The sequence below is a fragment of the Panulirus ornatus genome, chromosome 13 (genome assembly GCF_036320965.1).
Source record: "Panulirus ornatus isolate Po-2019 chromosome 13, ASM3632096v1, whole genome shotgun sequence".
Taxonomy (NCBI): Eukaryota; Metazoa; Arthropoda; class Malacostraca; order Decapoda; family Palinuridae; genus Panulirus; species Panulirus ornatus.
In genome coordinates this window covers 50,102,646-50,125,788 of record NC_092236.1, presented here as the reverse complement: position 1 = coordinate 50,125,788, position 23,143 = coordinate 50,102,646, and the positions used below count along the sequence as shown (strand labels likewise).

The following is a 23,143-nucleotide window of genomic DNA, read 5'->3' as shown; positions in this document are numbered from 1 at the left end:
CATCAGCAACTCGGACAGCAACTCCCCAAACCTCATCACAAACCCCTTCACCTCCAGAACAAATACCTAACAAATAGCACCATGGCATGCACATTCTCAGCCTTCACAAACAAACCATTCACTGAACAGAATCCTACTGGCAAACTAAACATTTTGCATCTTGTTGCCAGTTAGTTGATCAAGTGTGTAATAAAAGGGTAAGAGAGAGCTGTGTTGATACAAAGAGTGTGGTTGAGAGAGCTGAAGTAGGTGTGCTGTAATGGTTTGGACTTGGAGAGAAGTGAAGGTAGGTTGAAAATTCTCAGGTGGTGGTCCACTTGAAGTTTGTTGGTTTCTTATAACTCGGTGGCATATAGCTAACTCAAAGGAAGAACATACAATTTATGAAATATGAAGTGGAAAGGAAATTTTGGTTCAAGAGTGATATGCCTCCTTTTGATGATTGCAAGTACTAAAAGTAATCCATTACACCTACTGTTTGTCTTACTTTTATATAAAGTTATTACTGGCTTTCAAGCTCAGCAAACAACTACTTAGCCTACCAGTGCAGGGGGGGGGTATTCCTCACATGAGTTAGGCATGAGGTGGCAACTCACTGATGGTCTAAGCCATAGGGTTTGTTACATAATATTTGGTGGATACTCTAAACAGTTTTCTGATATAGTAGTATTTTGACATCCAGGGGAGCTTCCTGTTGATAGTGAAACATGTTTCCTTAACTCAGATCATAACATAGCAGTTAAAAGTCTCTCCTTTGTCAAAACTATTGTACTTTTTCTTCATGATGGCTTGAGAGAGAAACTTACCATTACATTTTCTGTGTTGTTCTTTTGGCTATTGTCATTGTCATCAGTGTGCACACATATACTTCTGAATGTTCTCGTGCTCATCAAAGTAGGTGTCACTTTGATATTTGTGAATAGGAATATCAAAGACTGATGGTCATGTGATCCAAAGCTTTTGTTTCAATATAATTCTTTCATGAAATAAGATGTTATTCTCAAATATAATGAGTTTTATGTTTAGATATTGAATGAATAATATACAGTACCTTATGCTGCAAGAGTTACCTCTGTTTTTGTAATAGTAATTTTTCTCATTTGATATTAAGGACCAGTATATACAGTAGAAATTCATTACATTCATTTATAAACATACACATTCATAAGATTATGAGAAAAGTTTCAGTTAAGATACTGTATGCTACCTAAAGGTTTTACTGTTTTTTATTACTGTGATAGTTTAGTTTTTGTTTTTTGGCATGTTCCTGACCCCATACTGTACATGTTTTTATTTTTTTCATTGTTTTTTTAAGGCTTTCAAAAATTTTTTTTTTTTTTTTTTTCCCATACATATTTGCCATCTCCCGCATTAGCCAGGTAGCGTTAAGAACAGAGGACTGAGTCTGAGGGGGAAAATCCTCACTTGGCCCCTTCTCTGTTCCTTCTTTTAGGAAAGTAAAAACTGGAGGGGAGGATTTCCAGCCCCCCCCACTCCCTCCTCTTTTAGTCGCCTTTTACAACACATTGGAGGTGGAAGGATGGAGTGAAAAAGATTCTGAGCGATCGGGACCTGAACATACAGGAGGGTTAGAGACATGCAAGGAATAGAGTACATTGGAACGATGTAGTATACTTGGGTTGACGAGCTGTCAATGGACTGAGCTAGGGCATGTGAAATGTCTGGGGTAAACCATGGAAAGACCTGTGGAGCCTGGATGTGGTTAGGGAGCTGTGAACGAATGTGGTCTTTTTTGTCTGTTTTCCTGTTGCTACCTTGCTGAAGCAGGGGGTAGCAATGCTGTTTTCTGTGGGACAGGGTAGCGACAGGAATTGATGCAGGCAAGCAGGTATGAATTTGCACATATGTATATATGTATGTGTATGTGTATGTTGTTATGTATACGTAGTGTATGTATATGTGTGTGTATGGGCATTTATGTATATATACTTATATATGAGTGGATGGGCCATTCTTCGTCTGTTTTCTGCCGCTTCCTCCCTGACAAGGGAAACAGCGATCAAGGATAATGATAGAATATAAGGCATGTGTACGAGTAGGAAGAGAGGAGAGTGATTGGTTCCTAGTGAATGTTAGTCTGCGGCGGGGATGTGTGATGTCCCCATGGTTGTTTAATTTGTTTATGGATGGGGTGGTTAGGGAGGTGAATGCAGGAGTTTTGGAGAGGGGGTGAGTATACAGTCTGTTGGGGTTGAGAAGGCCTGGGAAGTGAGTCGGTTGTTGTTCACTGATGATACAGCTTTAGTGATTGATTCAGGTGAGAAACTGCAGAAGTTGGTGACTGATTTTGGAAAAGTGTGTAAAAGGAGAGACTTGTGAGTAAATGTGAATAAGAGTAAGGTTAATGGGCTCAGTAGGGTTGAGGGACAGGTTAATTGGGATGTAAGTTTGAATAGAGAAAAACTGGAGGAAGTGAAATGTTTTAGATATCTGGGAGTGGACTTAGCAGCAAACAGAATCATGGAAGCAGAATTGAGTCATAGGGAGGGCAAGAGGGCAAAGGTTCTGGGAGCGATGAAGAATGTGTGGAAGGAGAGAACATTATCTCAGAGAGCAAAAAAGGGTATATTTGAAGGAATAGTAGTTCCAACAATGTTACATGGTTTCGAGCATGTGCTATAGATAGGGTTGTACTGAGGAGGGTGCCTCTGTTGGAAATGAAATGTTTGTGGACAATGTGTAATGTGAGGTGGTTTGATCGAGTAAGTAATGAAAGAGTGAGAGAAATTTGTGGAAATAAAATGAGTGTGGTTGAGAGAAGTTTGATCGAGTAAGTAATGAAAGAGTGAGAGAAATTTGTGGAAATAAAATGAATGTGGTTGAGAGAACAGAAGAGGGTGTGTTGAAATGGTTTGGACATATGGAGAGAATGAGAGGAAAGATTGACAAAGAGAATATATGTGTCAGAGGTGGAGGGAACAAGAAGTGGGAGACCAAATTGAAAGTGAAAGGATGGAGTGGAAAAGAGTTTAAGAGATCAGGGCCTAAACATAAAGGAGGGTGAGATGCATGCAAGGAATAGAGTGAATTGGAACGATGTGGCATACTGGGGTCAACGTGCTGTCAGTGGACTGAACCAAGGCATGTGAAATGTCTGGGGTAAACCATGGAAAGGTCCGTGGGGCCCAGATGGGGAGCTGTGGTTTTGATGCATCACAAATGACAGCTAGAGAGTGAGTGTGAACAAATGTGGCCTTTTTTGTCTTTTCCTGGCACCACCTCGCTGAAGCTGGGGGTGGCGATGAAATGCCTTTTTATTTCAGTAATTAGTTAAATGACCTAATTTTCATGAATATGAGCATGTACAATATTTTCCAGACAAGCCCCCATTTGTATGCATGCATAGATTTATTTTAGTTTTGTTAACCATTTATTTCAGTTTTCTCGATCCCGCACGCCAAGCCTTAATGGATCCTTCCGCTCCTATAGCCCCTATAACAGCCTGAACCGGAAGGTGCGTTTTGATTTTTCAGTAGTTTTTAAGCATAGTTTGCTCTTTAGGTTCGTACTTCTAGCTTCTTAATATTTCAGATACTCTTAAGATTTTACAATAGTAATGATAATATATATGATGGGTTAGAACATTGACAACCTATTTTGTACCCTCATCACCACTACTCTGGCATTTTACAAAAACACAAGTTTCAAATAGTGGTTGCTTGGAACATTCAGTTGTATGTGAAAAGATAAATTGTTGCTCAGGGTTAGCATCACTAACCCTTAAACAGCAGGCGACATCTTAGGGAAATGCAACTGACACCAATTAAGGTTCTGTTAGAAAAACAAGGCAGACATCAAGCATTGCACTTACATTTCTTGCATGTTTTTTAGATATCCAGGAAGGTACATGAAAAAGTTCTGCTACCCCCCTCAGGATCCCCCACAACCACCAATGTGAGTTGTCTGCATGCAGGTCATGTGTACCCAGTGACCCTGTGGAAATTTCATGACTTAGATAACCTATATTATTAGGAGAAACATTTATGATGAGTATTAGTGAATGAGGAGAATAAAGATGAATAAGATGAATGAAAATGAATAACAAAGTAAATGAAAAGAAATATGAGACTTGCAGGGTGATTTACACAATTACATGAGGAGGGGGCACCCTGCGAGGGAGGTATTGCCAGTGAACATATGCATATGGAAGAAGCTATGTTATAACTATGCTTAATTTTCAGTATGTAATCCTGGAGTGATAGAGGACATTGGTAAGAGATGATAATTAAAGATGTAGACTATTTCCAAAGAAACAGATCTCTAATATCCTCCCTGCACAGGGCAACCTCTCAATTCACTCACAGTTGTATGTTGTGTGAAAGGTATAGTGTTTCAGTTTTTATCTGGTTAATTTTCTTCCACTTTTGTATGAAATAAGAGTGTGCATGAAATTAGTGTTCAGAATAAAGAAAGAAACAAATCCTTCAATTTCCTTTCCACATTTGCTAACCAGTCTCCTTTACACTGAATATTTGTGTGAAAGGTGTGATATTTTTAGATATGTTATTTACCTCTAACAATGTGTCTGTGTTTGAAATTAGAGTACATTTGGAAAACAAGCCCAATAGAAATAAAGAAACATCATCTACACAATTTTCTGTTGTATTAGGAGCTATCAGATGAGTCATTCACATCCCTTCTTGGTGCTTACTCATCACTGGACTAGGCCATGACGTAGGTAATGATATAACTTTCTGCATATATTTTCATACTTTTGAGTGCTAATATCATATTTCACAGAGGAAAAGAATGATTTAGCTTTTATATTTTTTAACACTGCTTAATGGAATTTTTTTGTCGTTCCTGCTGTTTGAGGGTTAAATTTGTAAACCTTTCCATAAAAACAGTGTGTAAAATAAACTTGATTTGTAGGATTCTTGTCAATATAAAGAAAAATTTCTCTAGTTTTAAAATTTATTTGCATCCCAGTTGTTAGTATATGTCATGTTAGCTTTGATAAATGTACAGTGTACAGTATTCAGATGATATTGACATAATGTGAAGAAGGGCATATTAACCATTGATAATTAGCAAACTCAGGAACATCAGTAGTTTTCAACACTTAGAAACACTGCATAGAAGAGGAACTTTATCAGCATTCATGCAAACAAGACATGCCTTTCAACATAAGTGTACAGTTGAACTAAATTTTCATGATTTTGCATTAGTATCAAGAAATGTAATTTAGATATGTTCTGATGTAATATTAAAGTAAAGAGAAATTCAGAACTATGATTGTAATTAGAATAAACTCAGTGAGAGGAGAGGGATTTTTTTTATTTTCTTATACCTTAAGGTTAAGTTCATTCTCGTAGAGTATTATTTTTTATCGACATAATGTTGATATTTTGTGGACCGACTGAATAACTAGAGGATGTATTCAAACTAGAGAAATTTGAGGTATTATGTGCATTTTGATGATATGTAAGTGCAATTGTAATCGTACAACATGCTTTTATGTCCCATTATTTTATTACACCAAGGAATGATACAGTGATATATACATATACAGCTTCCACCATAATGTCCTGTACCTTAGTAAACAATGGAAGGACATGAAAATGGATGTCATTAACAATCTTAAGAGCATCTATAAATGAACTTGAGCTGATCGACAGGTTCTGCGTTTACAAAACTGAATAACTGGAAATTATTTCCAAAGAATTCATAATCAATTATAGAACAAGTCCCTTCATGTGACTTGTATGAAAAGAAGTACCTTGTTAAACAAGATGTGCAAGAAAGCATTTACCTATTGAAAAGCAGACATGATGTATAACTGTAGTCACTTCATTTCTTGTCAAAATGCAGTATCCGATGGTGCAAAGTCAGAAAAGTTTCAAGGCATAAATTAATATTGGATGAAACAGCACGAAGTTACCATTAAAGGTTTGGTTATGGAATATTAGACATATCCACATACCAACCATTAATGTGTTTGTGGATGTTACAGAACTCATTTGATATGAAATAATGAAGACCGTATGGGCATACCTGCCAGAAGTACATGGGATGGTTTATTAGTCAAACAAATGATAGCAATTGCAGTTTTGGAGGTGCAACACTGTTAGGATTGTGTAAGTCTGCATTCAAAGTAAAGCAAACATTGGAAGATAAATGCAGTTGTTCCTAAATCATCATGTAAAGAATATTTATTCTTCATTTAGTATGTTCATTGAAAATGATAGGTCATAGTTTTTGCATTCAAATCTTATTCACTGGGAAGAACTGGCATCATTTCATAAAAACTTTCATACCCCATTTCTTTCTAATGAACTTGTTACCAAGCATGTTTTAAAACATTTCTTGCTGAATAAAAAGTATGAAAAGATTGTGAGTCACTTTAGAATACTAGTATGCATATTCAGTACTCCAGCCATAAGTCACTTATTTGTGTTTCTTTATATTTTAAAGATGAGCTAAGTTATCCTCTTTACCCCAGTTCTCAGGTCCATATCGCACATGCTCGCCTGGTTTGATCCTACGCGAGTACAAATCCTCTCAAAGCCCCATTGACATCACACGCATCTATACCTATTCCTATCTTACTGCCGAGCCATCACAAGGGTACCTCAAGCGCCCATTGGACCCTTATGATCGACCTCCTCCAAAGTCTCCACATTTCCACCGTCCGCCGAGTAAGTCCATTTAATCACCATGCGAATACTTGAATGTTATCATAATGTTTTGACCATATGTAAATAACTAATAGAAGAAACTAGGATGAATGATGAACCACAACTAGGGTATGAGTCTGAAATCCCAAAGCAGCAATATCAGCCTACACGGAACTACTACAGCTTCATTGCTGCAACCAGCCATTTTGCCTCAATTTCTGATCTAAGTTTGAGACTTTGTTTCAGGGCATTTTTCTAGCTACTCTGTTATATGAGTAATTTTTTCATTGTGTATTGTTGGAACTAGTAATTTATTTGAAATTTGTAAAGAAGATCTTAGCTCCCATTTTTATTTTTCCATGTTGGGAAATGAAATTTTTTTTTTAAATCAGGTTTACCAAAAAAAGAATGCTCAAATCTAGGTTCTCTTTAATTTCCAGGTACTATAGGGTCAGTAAGGCTTCACTTCTGTGTATTACTCAGGCATCATTACTTAAAGCAGGTGCTTGTCTGTTTAGTTGATACCATGCAGACCTAGTATTCTGTGGGTTGAGTCTGATTTTCTCAGGGTTCACATTGATAACTTTATTACTTTTTTGAATTTTAGTTGGAACTGGCTTTGTTAAGATCATAAGGCCTAACCAGAGAAGGCTAGTGAAGTTAGATCAGGCTGGGATAGTGTTATAATACCCACTTATAGGACTCAGCTAGAGATTTTTCATTGCACTTTTTGTTCTGTGCATCTCAGATTTATATTGAGTGTCAAAACAAAAGGGCAGAACTGCAGTGTTAATGTTAAAGAAAGTGTACTATCATTTAGGGAGAAGCTGTGAAAGAGGAATTTCATCTTTACCAAACCCCTGCACCACATCTTTAACATATTCAATTCCTGGACCACTGTCATTAGCTAGTTTGCTTTCATTTTAGAAGTAAACATAGGCTTCAGATGTGGATATACATGTTAGATACATTACTGGAAGTTTAGGGATCAAAAACATGAAAAAAGAAAAAATGAATGCTCTGGGTAAGACATAGAGAGTGTGCCAGACCTATTTAAGACAATTGTGGTTCTTCATGTTTTGTCCCAAATTTATGAAAACATTGGAGAGCAGTAGAAAGTAATATGCACTATCAATTTTCTTTAAGAACTTCTTTATTCTATGATGATGGTTCATTTTTTGCTGTATTAGCTCTTATTCAACCAGTCTTTTGAACAAAACACACAAGTAAGCTAAGAAAAACCACAAAACAATTAAAAGTCAAATTTCATAGAATAAGATTTGAACTCTTGTGTCAGACTAAACCACTTCCAAGTAATGTACATTGCACTTTTTTTGTTTTTAATCCCCATTCAACTATCCTACACTCCATTGACAATGGGTATTGTTCCCTCATCTGTTGGAAAGAAGGGCTTGATGTCAGTGCCTTTTGTTATTTTTTTTTTTTTTTTCCTCTGTCGCTGTCTCCCGCGTTTGTGAGGTAGCGCAAGGAAACAGACGAAAGAAATGGCCCAACTCACCCCCATACACATGTAAATACATACGTCCACACACGCAAATATACATACCTACACAGCTTTCCATGGTTTACCCCAGACGCTTCACATGCCTTGATTCAATCCACTGCCAGCACGTCAACCCCGGTATACCACATCGCTCCAAATCACTCTATTCCTAGCCCTCCTTTCACCCTCCTGCATGTTCAGGCCCCGATCACACAAAATCTTTTTCACTCCATCTTTCCACCTCCAATTTGGTCTCCCTCTTCTCCTCGTTCCCTCCACCTCCGACACATATATTCTCTTGGTCAATCTTTCCTCACTCATTCTCTCCATGTGCCCGAACCATTTCAAAACACCCTCTTCTGCTCTTTCAACCACGCTCTTTTTATTTCCACACATCTCTCTTACCCTTACGTTACTTACTCGATCAAACCACCTCACACCACATATTTTCTTCAAACATCTCATTTCCAGCACATCCATCCTCCTGCGCACAACTCTATCCATAGCCCACGCCTCGCAACCATACAACATTGTTGGAACCACTATTCCTTCAAACATACCCATTTTTGCTTTCCGAGATAATGTTCTCGACTTACACACATTCTTCAAGGCTCCCAGAAGTTTCGCCCCCTCCCCCACCCTATGATCCACTTCCGCTTCCATGGTTCCATCCGCTGCCAGATCCACTCCCAGATATCTAAAACACTTCACTTCCTCCAGTTTTTCTCCATTCAAACTCACCTCCCAATTGACTTGACCCTCAACCCTACTGTACCTAATAACCTTGCTCTTATTCACATTTACTCTTAACTTTCTTCTTTCACACACTTTACCAAACTCAGTCACCAGCTTCTGCAGTTTCTCACATGAATCAGCCACCAGCGCTGTATCATCAGCGAACAACAACTGACTCACTTCCCAAGCTCTCTCATCCCCAACAGACTTCATACTTGCCCCTCTTTCCAAAACTCTTGCATTCATCTCCCTAACAACCCCATCCATAAACAAATTAAACAACCATGGAGACATCACACACCCCTGCCGCAAACCTACATTCACTGAGAACCAATAACTTTCCTCTCTTCCTACACGTACACATGCCTTACATCCTCGATAAAAACTTTTCACTGCTTCTAACAACTTGCCTCCCACACCATATATTCTTAATACCTTCCACAGAGCATCTCTATCAACTCTATCATATGCCTTCTCCAGATCCATAAATGCTACATACAAATCCATTTGCTTTTCTAAGTATTTCTCACATACATTCTTCAAAGCAAACACCTGATCCACACATCCTCTACCACTTCTGAAACCACACTGCTCTTCCCCAATCTGATGCTCTGTACATGCCTTCACCCTCTCAATCAATATCCCTCCCATATAATTTACCAGGAATACTCAACAAACTTATACCTCTGTAATTTGAGCACTCACTCTTATCCCCTTTGCCTTTGTACAATGGCACTATGCACGCATTCCGCCAATCCTCAGGCACCTCACCATGAGTCATACATACATTAAATAACCTTACCAACCAGTCAACAATACAGTCACCCCCATTTTTAATAAATTCCACTGCAATACCATCCAAACCTGCTGCCTTGCCGGCTTTCATCTTCCGCAAAGCTTTTACTACATCTTCTCTGTTTACCAAATCATTTTCCCTAACCCTCTCACTTTGCACACCACCTCGACCAAAACACCCTATATCTGCCACTCTATCATCAAACACATTCAACAAACCTTCAAAATACTCACTCCCATCTTCCTTTTCACTTCACCACTACTTGTTATCACCTCCCATTTGCTTCCCTTCACTGAAGTTACCTGTTTGCTCTTTGTCTTACGAACTTTATTTTACCTCCTTCCCAGAAACATCTTTTTATTCTCCCTAAAATTTAATGATACTCTCTCACCCCAACTCTCATACATACATATACATAACATGTACAGACATATACATATATATACATGTACATAAGCATACTTGCCTTCATCCATTCCTGGCACTACCTTGTCCCACAGGAAACAGCATTGCTACCCCATGCTTCAGTGAATTAGTGCTAGGAAAACAGACAAAAAAGGCCACATTCATTCACACTCAGTCTCTGACTGTCATATGTACTGCAACCTGAGAGTCCTGCATCTTCATAGCTGCAATCCATGCTAGAGCAGGAAAATGGTATACTCCTGTGGAATTAGAAATTCCCACCAAAACTATACCAGGAAAGAGATGAAGAATGGCCCATCCACTCATATACACATAATATTGTTTTTTTTCTTTGTTTTATTGTACTTTCTGTCTCACTCGTTAGTGATCGGATAGCACAGGAAAAAGATGAATAGATTGGGCCCAACCTGCCCACATTACTTGTATATACATTACACGCCCGCACGCACACTTATACATACTTATACATTTCAATGTATACATAATATACATGCCCTGACTGATACATATATTCGATGTATATATTGATACTGCTGCTCTGTATGCCATTCACATTACTCCCCCCACAATGAAATGACAACCCCCCTCCGCGATTTGTGCGCGACGGTAGTATTTAGCGCTAGGAAAACGAATGAAAGGCCCACATTCGTTCACACTCAGTCTTAGCTGTCATGTATAATGCACCGAAACCACAGTTCCGTTTCCACATCAAGGTTCCACAAAACTTTCCCATGGTTACCAGATGCTTCACATGCCCTGGCTTCAATCCGTTGACCAGAACGTCGACCCCGATATACCACATCATGCCATTGCACCTCTATTGCTTGCACGTCTTTCACTCCTCCGCATGTCGGGCCGATCACTCTGAATCTTTTTCACACCATCTTTTCCACCTCCAATGTGGTCTCCCATTCTCCTCGATCCCTCACCTGTGGACACATATATCCTCTTTATCAATCCTTTTCCTCACTCTTCTCTCCTTCGTGACCAAAAACCATTTTCAATAAAATAGCCTTTCTGCTCTCTCAACCACTTTTTTATTACCACACATCTCTCTTTTCCTTTCATTACTTCCTTCGATCAAAACCACCTCACACACATATTCTCTCTCAAACATGTCATTTCAAGAACATCCACCTCCTCCACACAAACTCTTAGCTTTAGCCCACCGCCTGACAAACCATATAACATTGTTTGAACTCTTTTCTTCAAAGCATACCATTTTTTTGCTGATCCAAGATATCATTCTCGCACTTCACACATTTTTCACCGCTCCCAGAACTTTCACCCCCCCTCCCCCACCTATGATTCAACTTCCGCTTCCCTGTTCCATCATGTACAAATCCACTCCCAGATATCTAAACTTCTCTTCTCCAGTTTTTCTCCACATTAAAACTAATCCCTATTGACTTGTCCTCAACTAATGTACATAATAACTTGCTCTTATTCACATTTACCTCTCCACTAGGAAGTGAGTGCAGGTGTGTTCGTGTTGATACAGCAACTGGTGGCTGATTCAGGTGAGAAACTGCAAAAGCTTTGTGCTGAGTTGGTAAAGTGTGTGGAACAAGAAAGTTTGGATGAGTAAATGTGAATAAGAGCAAGTTTTGGGTACAGCAGGGTGAGGGTCAGGTCAATTGGGAGGTAAGTTTGAATGGAGAAAAACTGGAGGAAGTGAAGTGTTTTATAATATCTGGGAGTGGATCTGGCAGCGATGAAACCTTGGAAGCGGAGTGAAAATCATAGGGTGGAGGAGGGGGCGAAAATCCTGGGAGCTTGATGGATGTGTGGAAGTGCGAACATTATCTCAGAAGCAAAAAATGGGTATGCATTGAAGGGAATAGTGTTTCCATACAATGTTGTATGTTGCGAGGTGTGGGGCTATGGTTAGGGTTCGTGCGCAGGAGGGGTTGATGTGTGGAATATGAGATATTGAGGACAAATGTGGTGTGAGGTGGTTTGATCGAGTAAGTAATAATTAGGGTTAGAGAGATGTGTGGTAACAAAAAGAGTGTGGTTGAGAGAGCAGAAGAGTGTTTTGAAATGGTTTGGTCACTGGAGTGAAATGAGTGAGGAAAGGATTGACAATGAGGATATATGTGTCAGAGGAGGAGGGAGAGGAGAAGTGGAGACCAATTGGAGGTGGAAAGATGGAGTGACAAAGATTTTGAGTGATCGGGGCCTGAACATGCAGGAGGGTGAAAGGAGTGCAAAGAACAGAGTGAATTGGAACGAGTGTTGGTATTACCAGGGTCAACGTTCTGTCATTGGATTGAACCAGGGCATGTGAGCGTCTGGTGTAAACTGAAAGTTCTGTGGGGTCGGGATGTGGAAAGGAAGCTGTGGTTTCGGTATTATTAATGTCAGCTAGAGACTGAGTGGTGAACGAATGGGCTTTGTTGTCTTTTCCTAGTGCCACTTCGCACTCATTGAGGGGGGAGGGGGTTGTTATTTCATGTGTGGAGACGGTGGCGATGGGATTGAATAAAGGGAGGACAGTATGAATGATGTAATGTGTATATTTGTATATGTCTGTGTGTGTAGATATATGTATCGTTGAGATGATATAGGTTATGTATTTTTGGTGTCGTGGACGTGTATGTCTATAATATGTATGGGGGTGGGTTGGGCCATTTCTTTATTGTTTCTTGCGGCTACCTCGCAAAGCGGAGACAGCGCAAAGCAAAATAAATAAATAATTTTTTTTTTCATTTTATTTTGCTTTGTCGCTATTCCCGCGTTAGCGTGGATAGTGCAAGGAAACAGATGAAAGTATGGCCAACCCACCACATACACATGTATATACATACACGTCAACACACGCAATTATACAAACCTATACATCTCAATGTACACATATATATAACCACTCAGACATATGCATATATACACATGTACATAATTCATACGGTCTGCCTTTATTTTTTCCATCGCTACCTCACCACACATGGAATAGCAACCCCCTCCCCCTTCATGTGGTGCGAGGTAGTGCGGGAAAAGTCCAACACAAAGGCCCTCTTCGTTCACACTCAGTCTCAAGCTGTCATTTAATACTGCACGAAACCACAGCTCCTTTCCACATCCAGGCCCCACAGAACTTTCCATGGTTTACCCTCGACACTTCAATGCTCTGGGTTTCAATCATGACAGGCACGTCGATCCACCGGTATACACTTCGTTCAATTCACTTATTCCTTTGCACACCTTTCACCTCCTGCATGTTCAGGCCTCGATCACTCAAAATCCTTTTTCCTCCATCTTTCCACACTCCAATTTGGTCTCCCACTTCTCGTGCCCTCCACCTCTGACACTATTTCCTCTTGGCAATCTTCCTCACTCATCCTCTCCATGTGACCTAAACCTTTCAAAACACCCTATTCTGCTCCTCTCAACCACACTCTTTTTGTTACCACACATCTCTCTTTCCCTTATTTATTATTACTCGATCAAACCAAACCTCTTCCACATATTGTCTCATGCATCTCATTTCCAGCACATCTCCACCATCCTGCGCCGGACTATATCCATAGCCCACGCATCGCAGCCATACAACATGTTGGTGGAACCACTATTCCTTCAAACATACCCATTTTTGCTTTCCAAGATAATGTTCTGGATTCCACACAATTCAAGGCTCCAGAATTTTCGCCCCCTCCCCCACCCTATGATTCACTTCCGGATTCCATGGTTCCATCACTGCCAGATCCACTCCTAGATATCTGGAAGCACTTTACTTTCTCCAGTTTTTCTCCATTCATAATTACCCTCCAATTGACTTGACCCTCAACCTACTGTACTGATAACCTTGCTCTTATACACATTTTTAACTCTTAAACTTTTTCTTTCACACAACTTTTTACAAACTCAGTCACCAGCTTTGCAGTTTCTCCACATGAATCAGCCACCAGCGCTGTATATCCGCGAAACAGCATGACTCACTTCCCAAGCTCTTCATCCACAACAGACTGCATGCTTGCCCCTCTTTCCAAAACTCTTGCATTCATCTCCATACAACCCCATTCCATAAACAAAATTAAAAACCATGTGATTATCACACTCCCCTGCCGCAAAAACCTACTTTCATTAGAGAACCAATCTCTTTCCTCATCTTCCTACTCGTTACACATGCCTTACATCCTCAATTAAAATACTTTTCACTGTTCTAACAAACTTTCCTCCCACACCATATATTCTTAATACCTTCCACCAGAGGGGGGGGGGCCAATCTATATCAAATATATCTTTTTCCTTCTCAGATCCATAAATGTACATACAAATCCATTTGCTTTTCTAAGTATTTCTCACATACATTCCTCAAAGCAAACACCTGATCCACACATCCTCTACCACTTCTGAAACCACACTGCTCTTCCCCAATCTGATGCTCTGTACATGCCTTCACCCTCTCAATCAATATCCTCCCATATAATTTACCAGGAATACTCAACAAACTTATACCTCTGTAATTTGAGCACTCACTCTTATCCCCTTTCCTTTGTACAATGGCACTATGCACGCATTCCGCCAATCCTCAGGCACCTCACCATGAGTCATACATACATTAAATAACCTTACCAACCAGTCAACAATACAGTCACCCCCATTTTTAATAAATTCCACTGCAATACCATCCAAACCTGCTGCCTTGCCGGCTTTCATCTTCCGCAAAGCTTTTACTACATCTTCTCTGTTTACCAAATCATTTTCCCTAACCCTCTCACTTTGCACACCACCTCGACCAAAACACCCTATATCTGCCACTCTATCATCAAACACATTCAACAAACCTTCAAAATACTCACTCCATCTCCTTCTCACATCACCACTACTTGTTATCACCTCCCGCAATCCATCACTGATTCCCTAAATATATCCCATTCCTCCCCCACTCCCCTTACTTCCATTGTTCTCACCTTTTTCCATTCTGTACTCAGTCTCTCCTGGTACTTCCTCATACAAGTCTCCTTCCCAAGCTCACTTACTCTCACCACCCTCTTCACCCCAACATTCACTCTTCTTTTCTGAAAACCCATACAAATCTTCACCTTAGCCTCCACAAGATAATGATCAGACATCCCTCCAGTTGCACCTCTCAGCACATCAACATCCAAAAGTCTCTCTTTCGCACGCCTGTCAATTAACACGTAATCCAATAACGCTCTCTGGCCATCTCTCCTACTTACATAAGTATACTTATGTATATCTTGCTTTTTAAACCAGGTATTCCCAATCATCAGTCCTTTTTCAGCACATAAATCTACAAGCTCTTCACCATTTCCATTTACAACACTGAACACCCCATGTATACCAATTATTCCCTCAACTGCCACATTACTCACCTTTGCATTCAAATCACCCATCACCCATCGCCTTTTGTTATATCTTTTATATTTCCTTTTATGCTTCAACTTACTATACACACAGATCTCTTGCACAGCATTGACAAAACACATGCGCCTAGTAATGACTGGACAGATACCATACATCCTTTCTAACCAAGTCTTGAATTTCATTTATTGGACATACACCCATCTAAAACTACATTACCCAGACATGTATAAGTCTTAATTTCTTGTCATTGTATTATTACAGCCTGTTACCAACATTACAAGCACTGATTAAGTTACCACAACCTTCATGCCTTAAATGCAATTTACATGCTGAAAATACTGAACACTTATTCCAAAGCTGCTCTACATTCACCAAAGACACATACATCACCCCATCTTTTGACCTTTGGTTCAACATTGTGAATATGACCAATATCCTGAGCTATGCAGAAGCCCTAGAAAGGGACCTTTGGGCAGGAAGATATTATTTATTATACTTGATCGCCATTTCCTGTGTCAGAGAGGTAGCACCAGGAAACAGACGGAGAATGGACCATCCACACATTATTATCATTATACTTAATCATGAGAGGCAAGTGTTTTGGGAGCAGCTGAGTGAGTGTGTTAGTAATTTTAATGCATGAGACTGGGTTATGGTGATGGGTGATTTGAATGCAAAGGTGAGTGATGTGGCAGTTGAGGGAATAATTGGTGTACATGGGATGTTCAGTGATGTGAATTGAAATTGTGAAGAGCTTTTAGATTTGTGTGCTGAAAAAGGACTGGTGATTGGGAATACCTGGTTTAAAAAGAGAGGGGGGAGCTGTGGTTTTGGTGCATTGTTGCATGACAGCTGGAGGCTGGGTGTGAGCGAATGGTGCCTTTGTTGTCTTCCTGGTGCTGCCTCGTGCACGTGAGGGGGGGGGGGGGTGTTGTTGTTGTTGTTGTTGTTGTTGTTGTTGTTTCGTGTGTGGTGGGGTGGCGGTAGGGGTGAGTAGGGGCGGATGGTGTGAGTTGTGTGCGTGTGTGTATATGTGTGTGTCTGTGTGTGTATATATATGTGTACATTGAAATGTATAGGTATGTATATGTGTGTGTATGGACGTGTATGTATATACATGTGTATGTGGGTGGGTTGGGCCATTCTTTCATCTGTTTCCTTGCGCTACCTCGCTAACGCGGGAGACAGCGACAAAGCAAAATAAATATAAATAAATATGTATGTAAGTAGGAGAGATGGCCAGAGAGCGTTATTAGATTATGTGTTAATTGATAGGCGCGCAAAAGAGAGACTTTTGGATGTAAATGTGCTGAGAAGTGCAGCTGGAGGGATGTCTGATCATTATCTTGTGGAGGCGAAGGTGAAGATTAGTGGTGATTTTCGGAAAAGAGAGAATGTTGGGTTGAAGAGAGTGGTGAGAGTAAGTGAGCTTAGGAAGGAGACTTGTGTGAGGAAGTACCAGGAGAGACTGAGTACAGAATGGAAAAAGGTGAGAACAAAGGATGTTAGGGGAGTGGGGGAGGAATAGGATGTATTTAGGGAAGCAGTGAAGGCTTGTGCAAAAGATGCTTGTGGCATGAGAAGCATGGGAGGTGGGCAGATTAGAAAGGGTAGTTTGTGGTGTGATAAAGAAGTAAGATTATTAGTGAAAGAGAAGAGAGGCATTTGGACAATTTTTGCAGGGAAATAATGGAAATGAGTGGGAGATGTATAAAAGAAAGAGACAGGAGGTCAAGAGAAAGTGCAAGAGGGAAAAAAGAAGGCAAATGAGAGATGGGGTGAGAGAGTATCATTAAATTTTAGGGAGAATAAAAAGATGTTTTGGAAGGAGGTAAATATAGTGCGTAAGACAAGGGAACAAATGGGAACATCAGTGAAGGGGGCTAATGGGGGGGCAATAACAAGTTGTGGTGATTTGAGAAGGAGATGGAGTGAGTATTTTGAAGGTTTGTTGAATGTGCTTGATGATAGAGTGGCAGATATAAGGTGTTTTGGTCGAGGTGGTGTCCAAAGTGAGAGGGTTAGGGAGAATGATTTGGTAAACAGAGAAGAGGTAGTAAAAGCTCTGTGGAAGATGAAAGCTGGCATGGCAGCAGGTTTGGATGGAATTGCAGTGGAATTTATTAAAAAAGAGGCTGACTGTATTGTTGACTGGTTGGTAAGGTTATTCAATGTATGTATGACACATGGTGAGGTGCCTGAGGACTGGCGGAATGCTTGCATAGTGCCATTGTACAAAGGCAAAGGGAATAAGAGTGAGTGCTCAAATTACAGAGGTATAAGTTTGTTGAGTATTCCTGGGAAATTATATGGGAAGGTATTGATTGAGAGGGTGAAGGCATGTACAGAGCATCATATTGGGGAATAGCAGTGTGATTTCAGAAGTGGTAGGGGATGTGTGGATCAGGTGATTGCTTTGAAGAATGTGTGAGAAATACTTAGAAAGGCAAATGGATTTGTATGTAGCATTTATGGATCTGGAGAGGGCATATGATAGAGTTGATAGAGATGCTCTGTGGAAGGTATTAAGAATATATGGTGTGGGAGGTAAGTTGTTAGAAGCAGTGAAAAGTTTTTATCGAGGACGTAAGGCATGTGTAGGTGTAGGAAGAGAGGAAAGTGATTGGTTCTCAGTGATTGTTGGTTTGCGGCAGGGGTGTGTGATGTCTCCATGGTTGTTTGATTTGTTTATGGATGGGGTTGTTAGGGAGGTAAATGCAAGAGTTTTGGAGAGAGGGGCAAGTATGCAGTCTGTTGTGGATGCGAGAGCTTGGGAAGTGAGTCAGTTGTTGTTCACTGATGATACAGCGCTGTTGGCTGATTCATGTGAGAAACTGCAGAAGCTGGTGACTTAGTTTGGTAAAGTGTGTGAAAGAAGAAAGTTAAGAGTAAATGTGAATAAGAGCAAGGTTATTAGGTACAGTAGGGTTGAGGATCAAGTCAGTTGGGAGGTAAGTTTGAATGGAGAAAAACTGGAGGAAGTGAAGTGTTTTAGATATCTGGGAGTGGATCTGGCAGCGGATGGAACCATGGAGGCAGAAGTGAATCATAGGGTGGGGGAGGGGACGAAAATCCTTGGAGCCTTGAAGAATGTGTGTAAGTCGAGAACATTATCTCGGACAGCAAAAATGGGTATGTTTGAAGGAATAGTGGTTCCAACAATGTTGTATGGTTGCAAGGCGTGGGCTATGGATAGAGTTGTGCGCAGGAGGGTGGATGTGCTGGAAATGAGATGTTTGAGGACAATGTGTGGTGTGAGGTGGTTTGATTGAGTAAGTAATGTAATAGTAAGAGAAATGTGTGGAAATAAAAAGAGCGTGGTTGAGAGAGCAGAAGAGGGTGTTTTGAAATGGTTTGGGCACATGGAGAGAATGAGTGAGGAAAGATTGACCAAGAGGATATGTGTGTCGGAGGTGGAGGGAACGAGGAGAAGTGGGAGACCAAATTGGAGGTGGAAAGATGGAGTGAAAAAGATTTTGTGTGATCGGGGCCTGAACATGCAGGAGGGTGAAAGGCGGGCAAGGAATAGAGTGAATTGGATCGATGTGGTATACCGGGGTTGACGTGCTGTCAGTGGATTGAATCAGGGCATGTGATGCGTCCTGGGGTAAACCATGAAAGTTCTGTGGGGCCTGGATGTGGAAAGGGAGCTGTGGTGTTCGGGCATTATTGCATGACAGCTAGAGACTGAGTGTGAACAATGGGGCCTTTGTTGTCTTTTCCTAGCGCTACTCGCACACATGAGGGGGGAAGGGGGGGATTGGGGGTTTCCATTGGGTGGCGATGGGGGGCGTTGGGTTTGTTGTATGGCTGTCTGTGGTGTATGGGGTTCAGGGGGATTGGGATTCGGATAGGTTTGTGGCTGTGTGTGTTGGTGAGGGGGACATGGGGAGGTATAGGTAGGTTTGATTGGCAGTGTGGGGACGTGTGGGGTGTGTCCTGGGGTTGGGGGGGGGGGGGGGACTGGGCGGGGACGTGGGAACGGTCGCGTCCGATCTTTTCGCTGGGTGTATGAGTCTTTGCTTTTTGTTAGGTTTTGTTTTGTGGTGGGTGGGATTGGACCGGTGGATTTTGACGGTATTCTAGGGATTACCATGGTGTTCTATGAGTGCATTGGATAGAGTGGAGGGCAAGACAGGGATCAAAGAATGATGGGGATGGGACCACGTGATATATTTATTGAGAGGGGATCGACTGGAGGGACCTTACAGCATTGGGGGGAGCACTCGGAGAATGGGGCCCACGCATCGACGTCTCTGTGTGACGACGGGGATTGGAGGGACACGATAGATGGCGATCCTGGTGACATTATTCTGGGCTTTTCTCCAGCTGGAGGCAGAGCGCCCCAACTTACTACGATCGGGGGTGGGACGACCCTAAGGATCGCGGTCAGGACCAGGACGGGTCGCGTGCTTATCCTCCGCTCACCTCTGTGGTGGGCGTGATTTTATGTCTGTGCCAGCATCTGCCAGCCGCGCAGGCGCTATACGAGTGCCTGAGGAACAAGACGAGCTTCACTGTCTTCATGGGGGGGGTTTACATCCGGGGGGTAGTTGGACCGGCACTTTATGTCCACAGGGGGGCGTGCAGTGTGTATGGGCTCGATCGGCATACTGGCGTCATGGGCTCCTGAATTTTCGCCCCCTCCAACACCCTATGTTACTCTTCCGCGCCTTGGTGAACAGCACGCTGCTGTGCAACGTCCTGTGTGCGTTTTATAGGCAACTGCCGACACTGTGGGGAGACCTGGACTAAGCAACGCACTTGGTGGAAGGGTCCCGGTTAAAGTAGGCGCGCGGGTACTATATGTTCCGGGCGTCGGAGGCTATTGTTAGCGGATCTTTCGTGATTTCACTCACATGGTCCTAACTATAGGCACCATGCGTCTGACTGGTTTCACATGAATTCTGCACCATGCGCTGGTATCATCAGCGAACATCAACTGACTCACGGACCCAAGCTCGCTCATGCCACATCAGACTGCTTACTTGCCCCAGCTTGCCTGTTGGCTTGATGGATACGACCCGTTATTACATGGATGTTTACTTTTGTATAACAAGGGTGTCTTGCAATCACCCCGGCCGCTTTCCTCTGGCTCGTGTGTTCAATGCACTGGGCCGCGCTGCCGGTCACGTACACATGCCTTTCCATCCTCGTGTAATACTTTTCACTGGCTTCTAACAGCTTGCACTGCCCTCACATTTTGTCGTTATACCGTCCACTTGAGCAGCGCGTGCTGATCGCTGCAGATGAAGGAGACTGTGTCTATAATGGCGTTTATTGTCTTGCCAGTTGCGTGGCTAAGGATGTATCTCATTACCTAGTCTGCTATGCTTTACACCTGATTCCTCATCAGCCGTGTCCTCTGTCTGATTCCTCACTGCTCTTCACCTTAGCGGGGTGGAGAGGGTATGGCAGCTAAAGTAGATTGATTGTAAACACCGCACTGTGTTGGGTCCTGGTAGTCGAATTTATTTCGGTGACCGCTGGAAGGGGTGACAACGCTCTGTATTCACCAGGGGAAGTTTGGTACATGGGCTGTGGCTACGCTCGTAGTCCAGGCCCTCCTGGCAAAGCCATACATGGTAGCTGGTCTGTATGGTTTGTTCCCGGGTCCTTTCCTGAAGGCATATTGTTCATGGGCTCCCAAAAGGGGGGTTGTTTGCCATAGGATTGTCCAGACTTTTCACGCCGGCACGGGAAGGGGCAAGCGGGGATGAGGAAGATTTGAGGGGGAGCTAAGGGCGCACGGGGGTAATTTGATGGAGGAAATACCACTAGTTTTTAAAGAGATAGGGGGTATACCGAATAGTAATTTTATCCCGTTGTGAGGAATAAGGGTGCTGATTTATATGGATTATTTACGGCTTTTGTCGATAGCGCCTGAGAGGGGCATTGCTAATCGTATGGGGTGATACGCAACATGGGGAGCAAAGGATCGGTTTGGGCACATGGGGAGAGCGGGGGGTAGATAGGGTGGGCTCAGCAGGGACATGTTATGAGGGGGTTGCAGAAAGTGATTTTTTTGGATGGTTTAGCGCTAATCACCATTCGATCTGTCCAGTCGGATGAATGTTATCTTGGTCCAGTCTTTATACATTTATTGTCAGGGTCATTTGCTGTACGGGCCGTCGCTGTCCCTGGCACTACCTTGTTCTTTGTCCCACAGGAATCAGCATTGCAACCCTTGCTGCAGTGTAATTGTAGCTAGGAGAGAGAAAACAGGACCAAAAAAAGGCCACATTCATTCACACTCAGTCTCTGACTGTCATATGTACTGCAACCTGAGAATCCTGCATCTTCATAGCTGCAATCCATGCTAGAGCAGGAAAATGGTATACTCCTGTGGAATTAGAAATTCCCACCAAAACTATACCAGGAAAGAGATGAAGAATGGCCCATCCACTCATATACACATAATATTGTTTTTTTTCTTTGTTTTATTGTACTTTCTGTCTCCCTCGTTAGTGAGGTAGCACAAGAAAACAGATGAAAGAATGGCCCAACCTGCCCACATACACATGTATATACATACACGCCCACACGCACATATACATACCTATACATTTCAATGTATACATACATATACATGCCCAGACAAATACATATATTCGCATGTATATATTTATACTGCTGCTCTGAGCCATTCCCATTACCTCCCCCCACACATGAAATGACAACCCCCTCCCGCCGCATGTGCGCGAGGTAGCGCTAGGAAAAGACATGAAAGGCCACATTCGTTCACACTCAGTCTCTAGCTGTCATGTATAATGCACCGAAACCACAGCTTCCTTTCCACATCAAGGTTCCACAAAACTTTCCATGGTTTACCCCAGATGCTTCACATGCCCTGGTTCAATCCGTTGACAGCACGTCGACCCCAGTATACCACATCATTCCAATGCACTCTATTGCTTGCACGTCTTTCACCCTCCTGCATGTTCAGGGCCCGATCACTCAGAATCTTTTTCACTCCATCTTTCCACCTCCAATTTGGTCTCCCACTTCTCCTCGATCCCTCCACCTGTGACACATATATCCTCTTTATCAATCTTTTCTCACTCATTCTCTCCATGTGACCAAACCATTTCAAAAAAGCCTTTTCTGCTCTCTCAACCACACTTTTTATTACCACACATCTCTCTTTTCCTTTCATTACTTCCTCGATCAAACCACCTCACACCACATATTCTCCTCAAACATGTCATTTCCAGCACATCCACCCTCCTCCACACAACTCTATCTATAGCCCACGCCTCGCAACCATATAACATTGTTTGAACCACTATTCCTTCAAGCATACCCATTTTTGCTTTCCAAGATAACATTCTCGACTTCCACACATTTTTCAACGCTCCCAGAACTTTCACCCCCCTCCCCCACCCTATGATTCACTTCCGCTTCCATGGTTCCATCCACTGACAAATCCACTCCCAGATATCTAAACTTCACTTCCTCCAGTTTTTCTCCATTCAAACCTACATCCCAATTGACTTGTTCCTCAACCCTACTGTACCTAATAACCTTGCTCTTATTCACATTTACTCTCACTAGGAAGTGAGTCAGTTGTTGTTCGCTGATGATACAGCACTGGTGGCTGATTCATGTGAGAAACTGCAAAAGCTAGTGACTGAGTTTGGTAAAGTGTGTGAAACAAGAAAGTTGAGAGTAAATGTGAATAAGAGCAAGGTTATTGGGTACAGCAGGGTTGAG

The 23,143-nt window shown here is 42.0% G+C and overlaps 1 protein-coding gene across 21 annotated transcripts in view; it reads left to right on the top strand.

Annotated features, from left to right (window-relative positions):
- Positions 1-23,143, top strand: part of LOC139752858 (actin-binding LIM protein 3-like) — an 837,860-nt gene that overhangs the window by 678,459 nt on the left and 136,258 nt on the right. For 19 of the 21 annotated variants that reach the window (XM_071668853.1, XM_071668857.1, XM_071668856.1 and 16 more), the window contains 2 exons: positions 3,401-3,475; positions 6,464-6,659. In XM_071668853.1, coding sequence (XP_071524954.1) covers positions 3,401-3,475; positions 6,464-6,659 — 271 coding nt within the window. The remainder of the gene's footprint in view (positions 1-3,400; positions 3,476-6,463; positions 6,660-23,143) is intronic. The other 2 variants (XM_071668845.1, XM_071668843.1) reach the window with 1 other exon arrangement.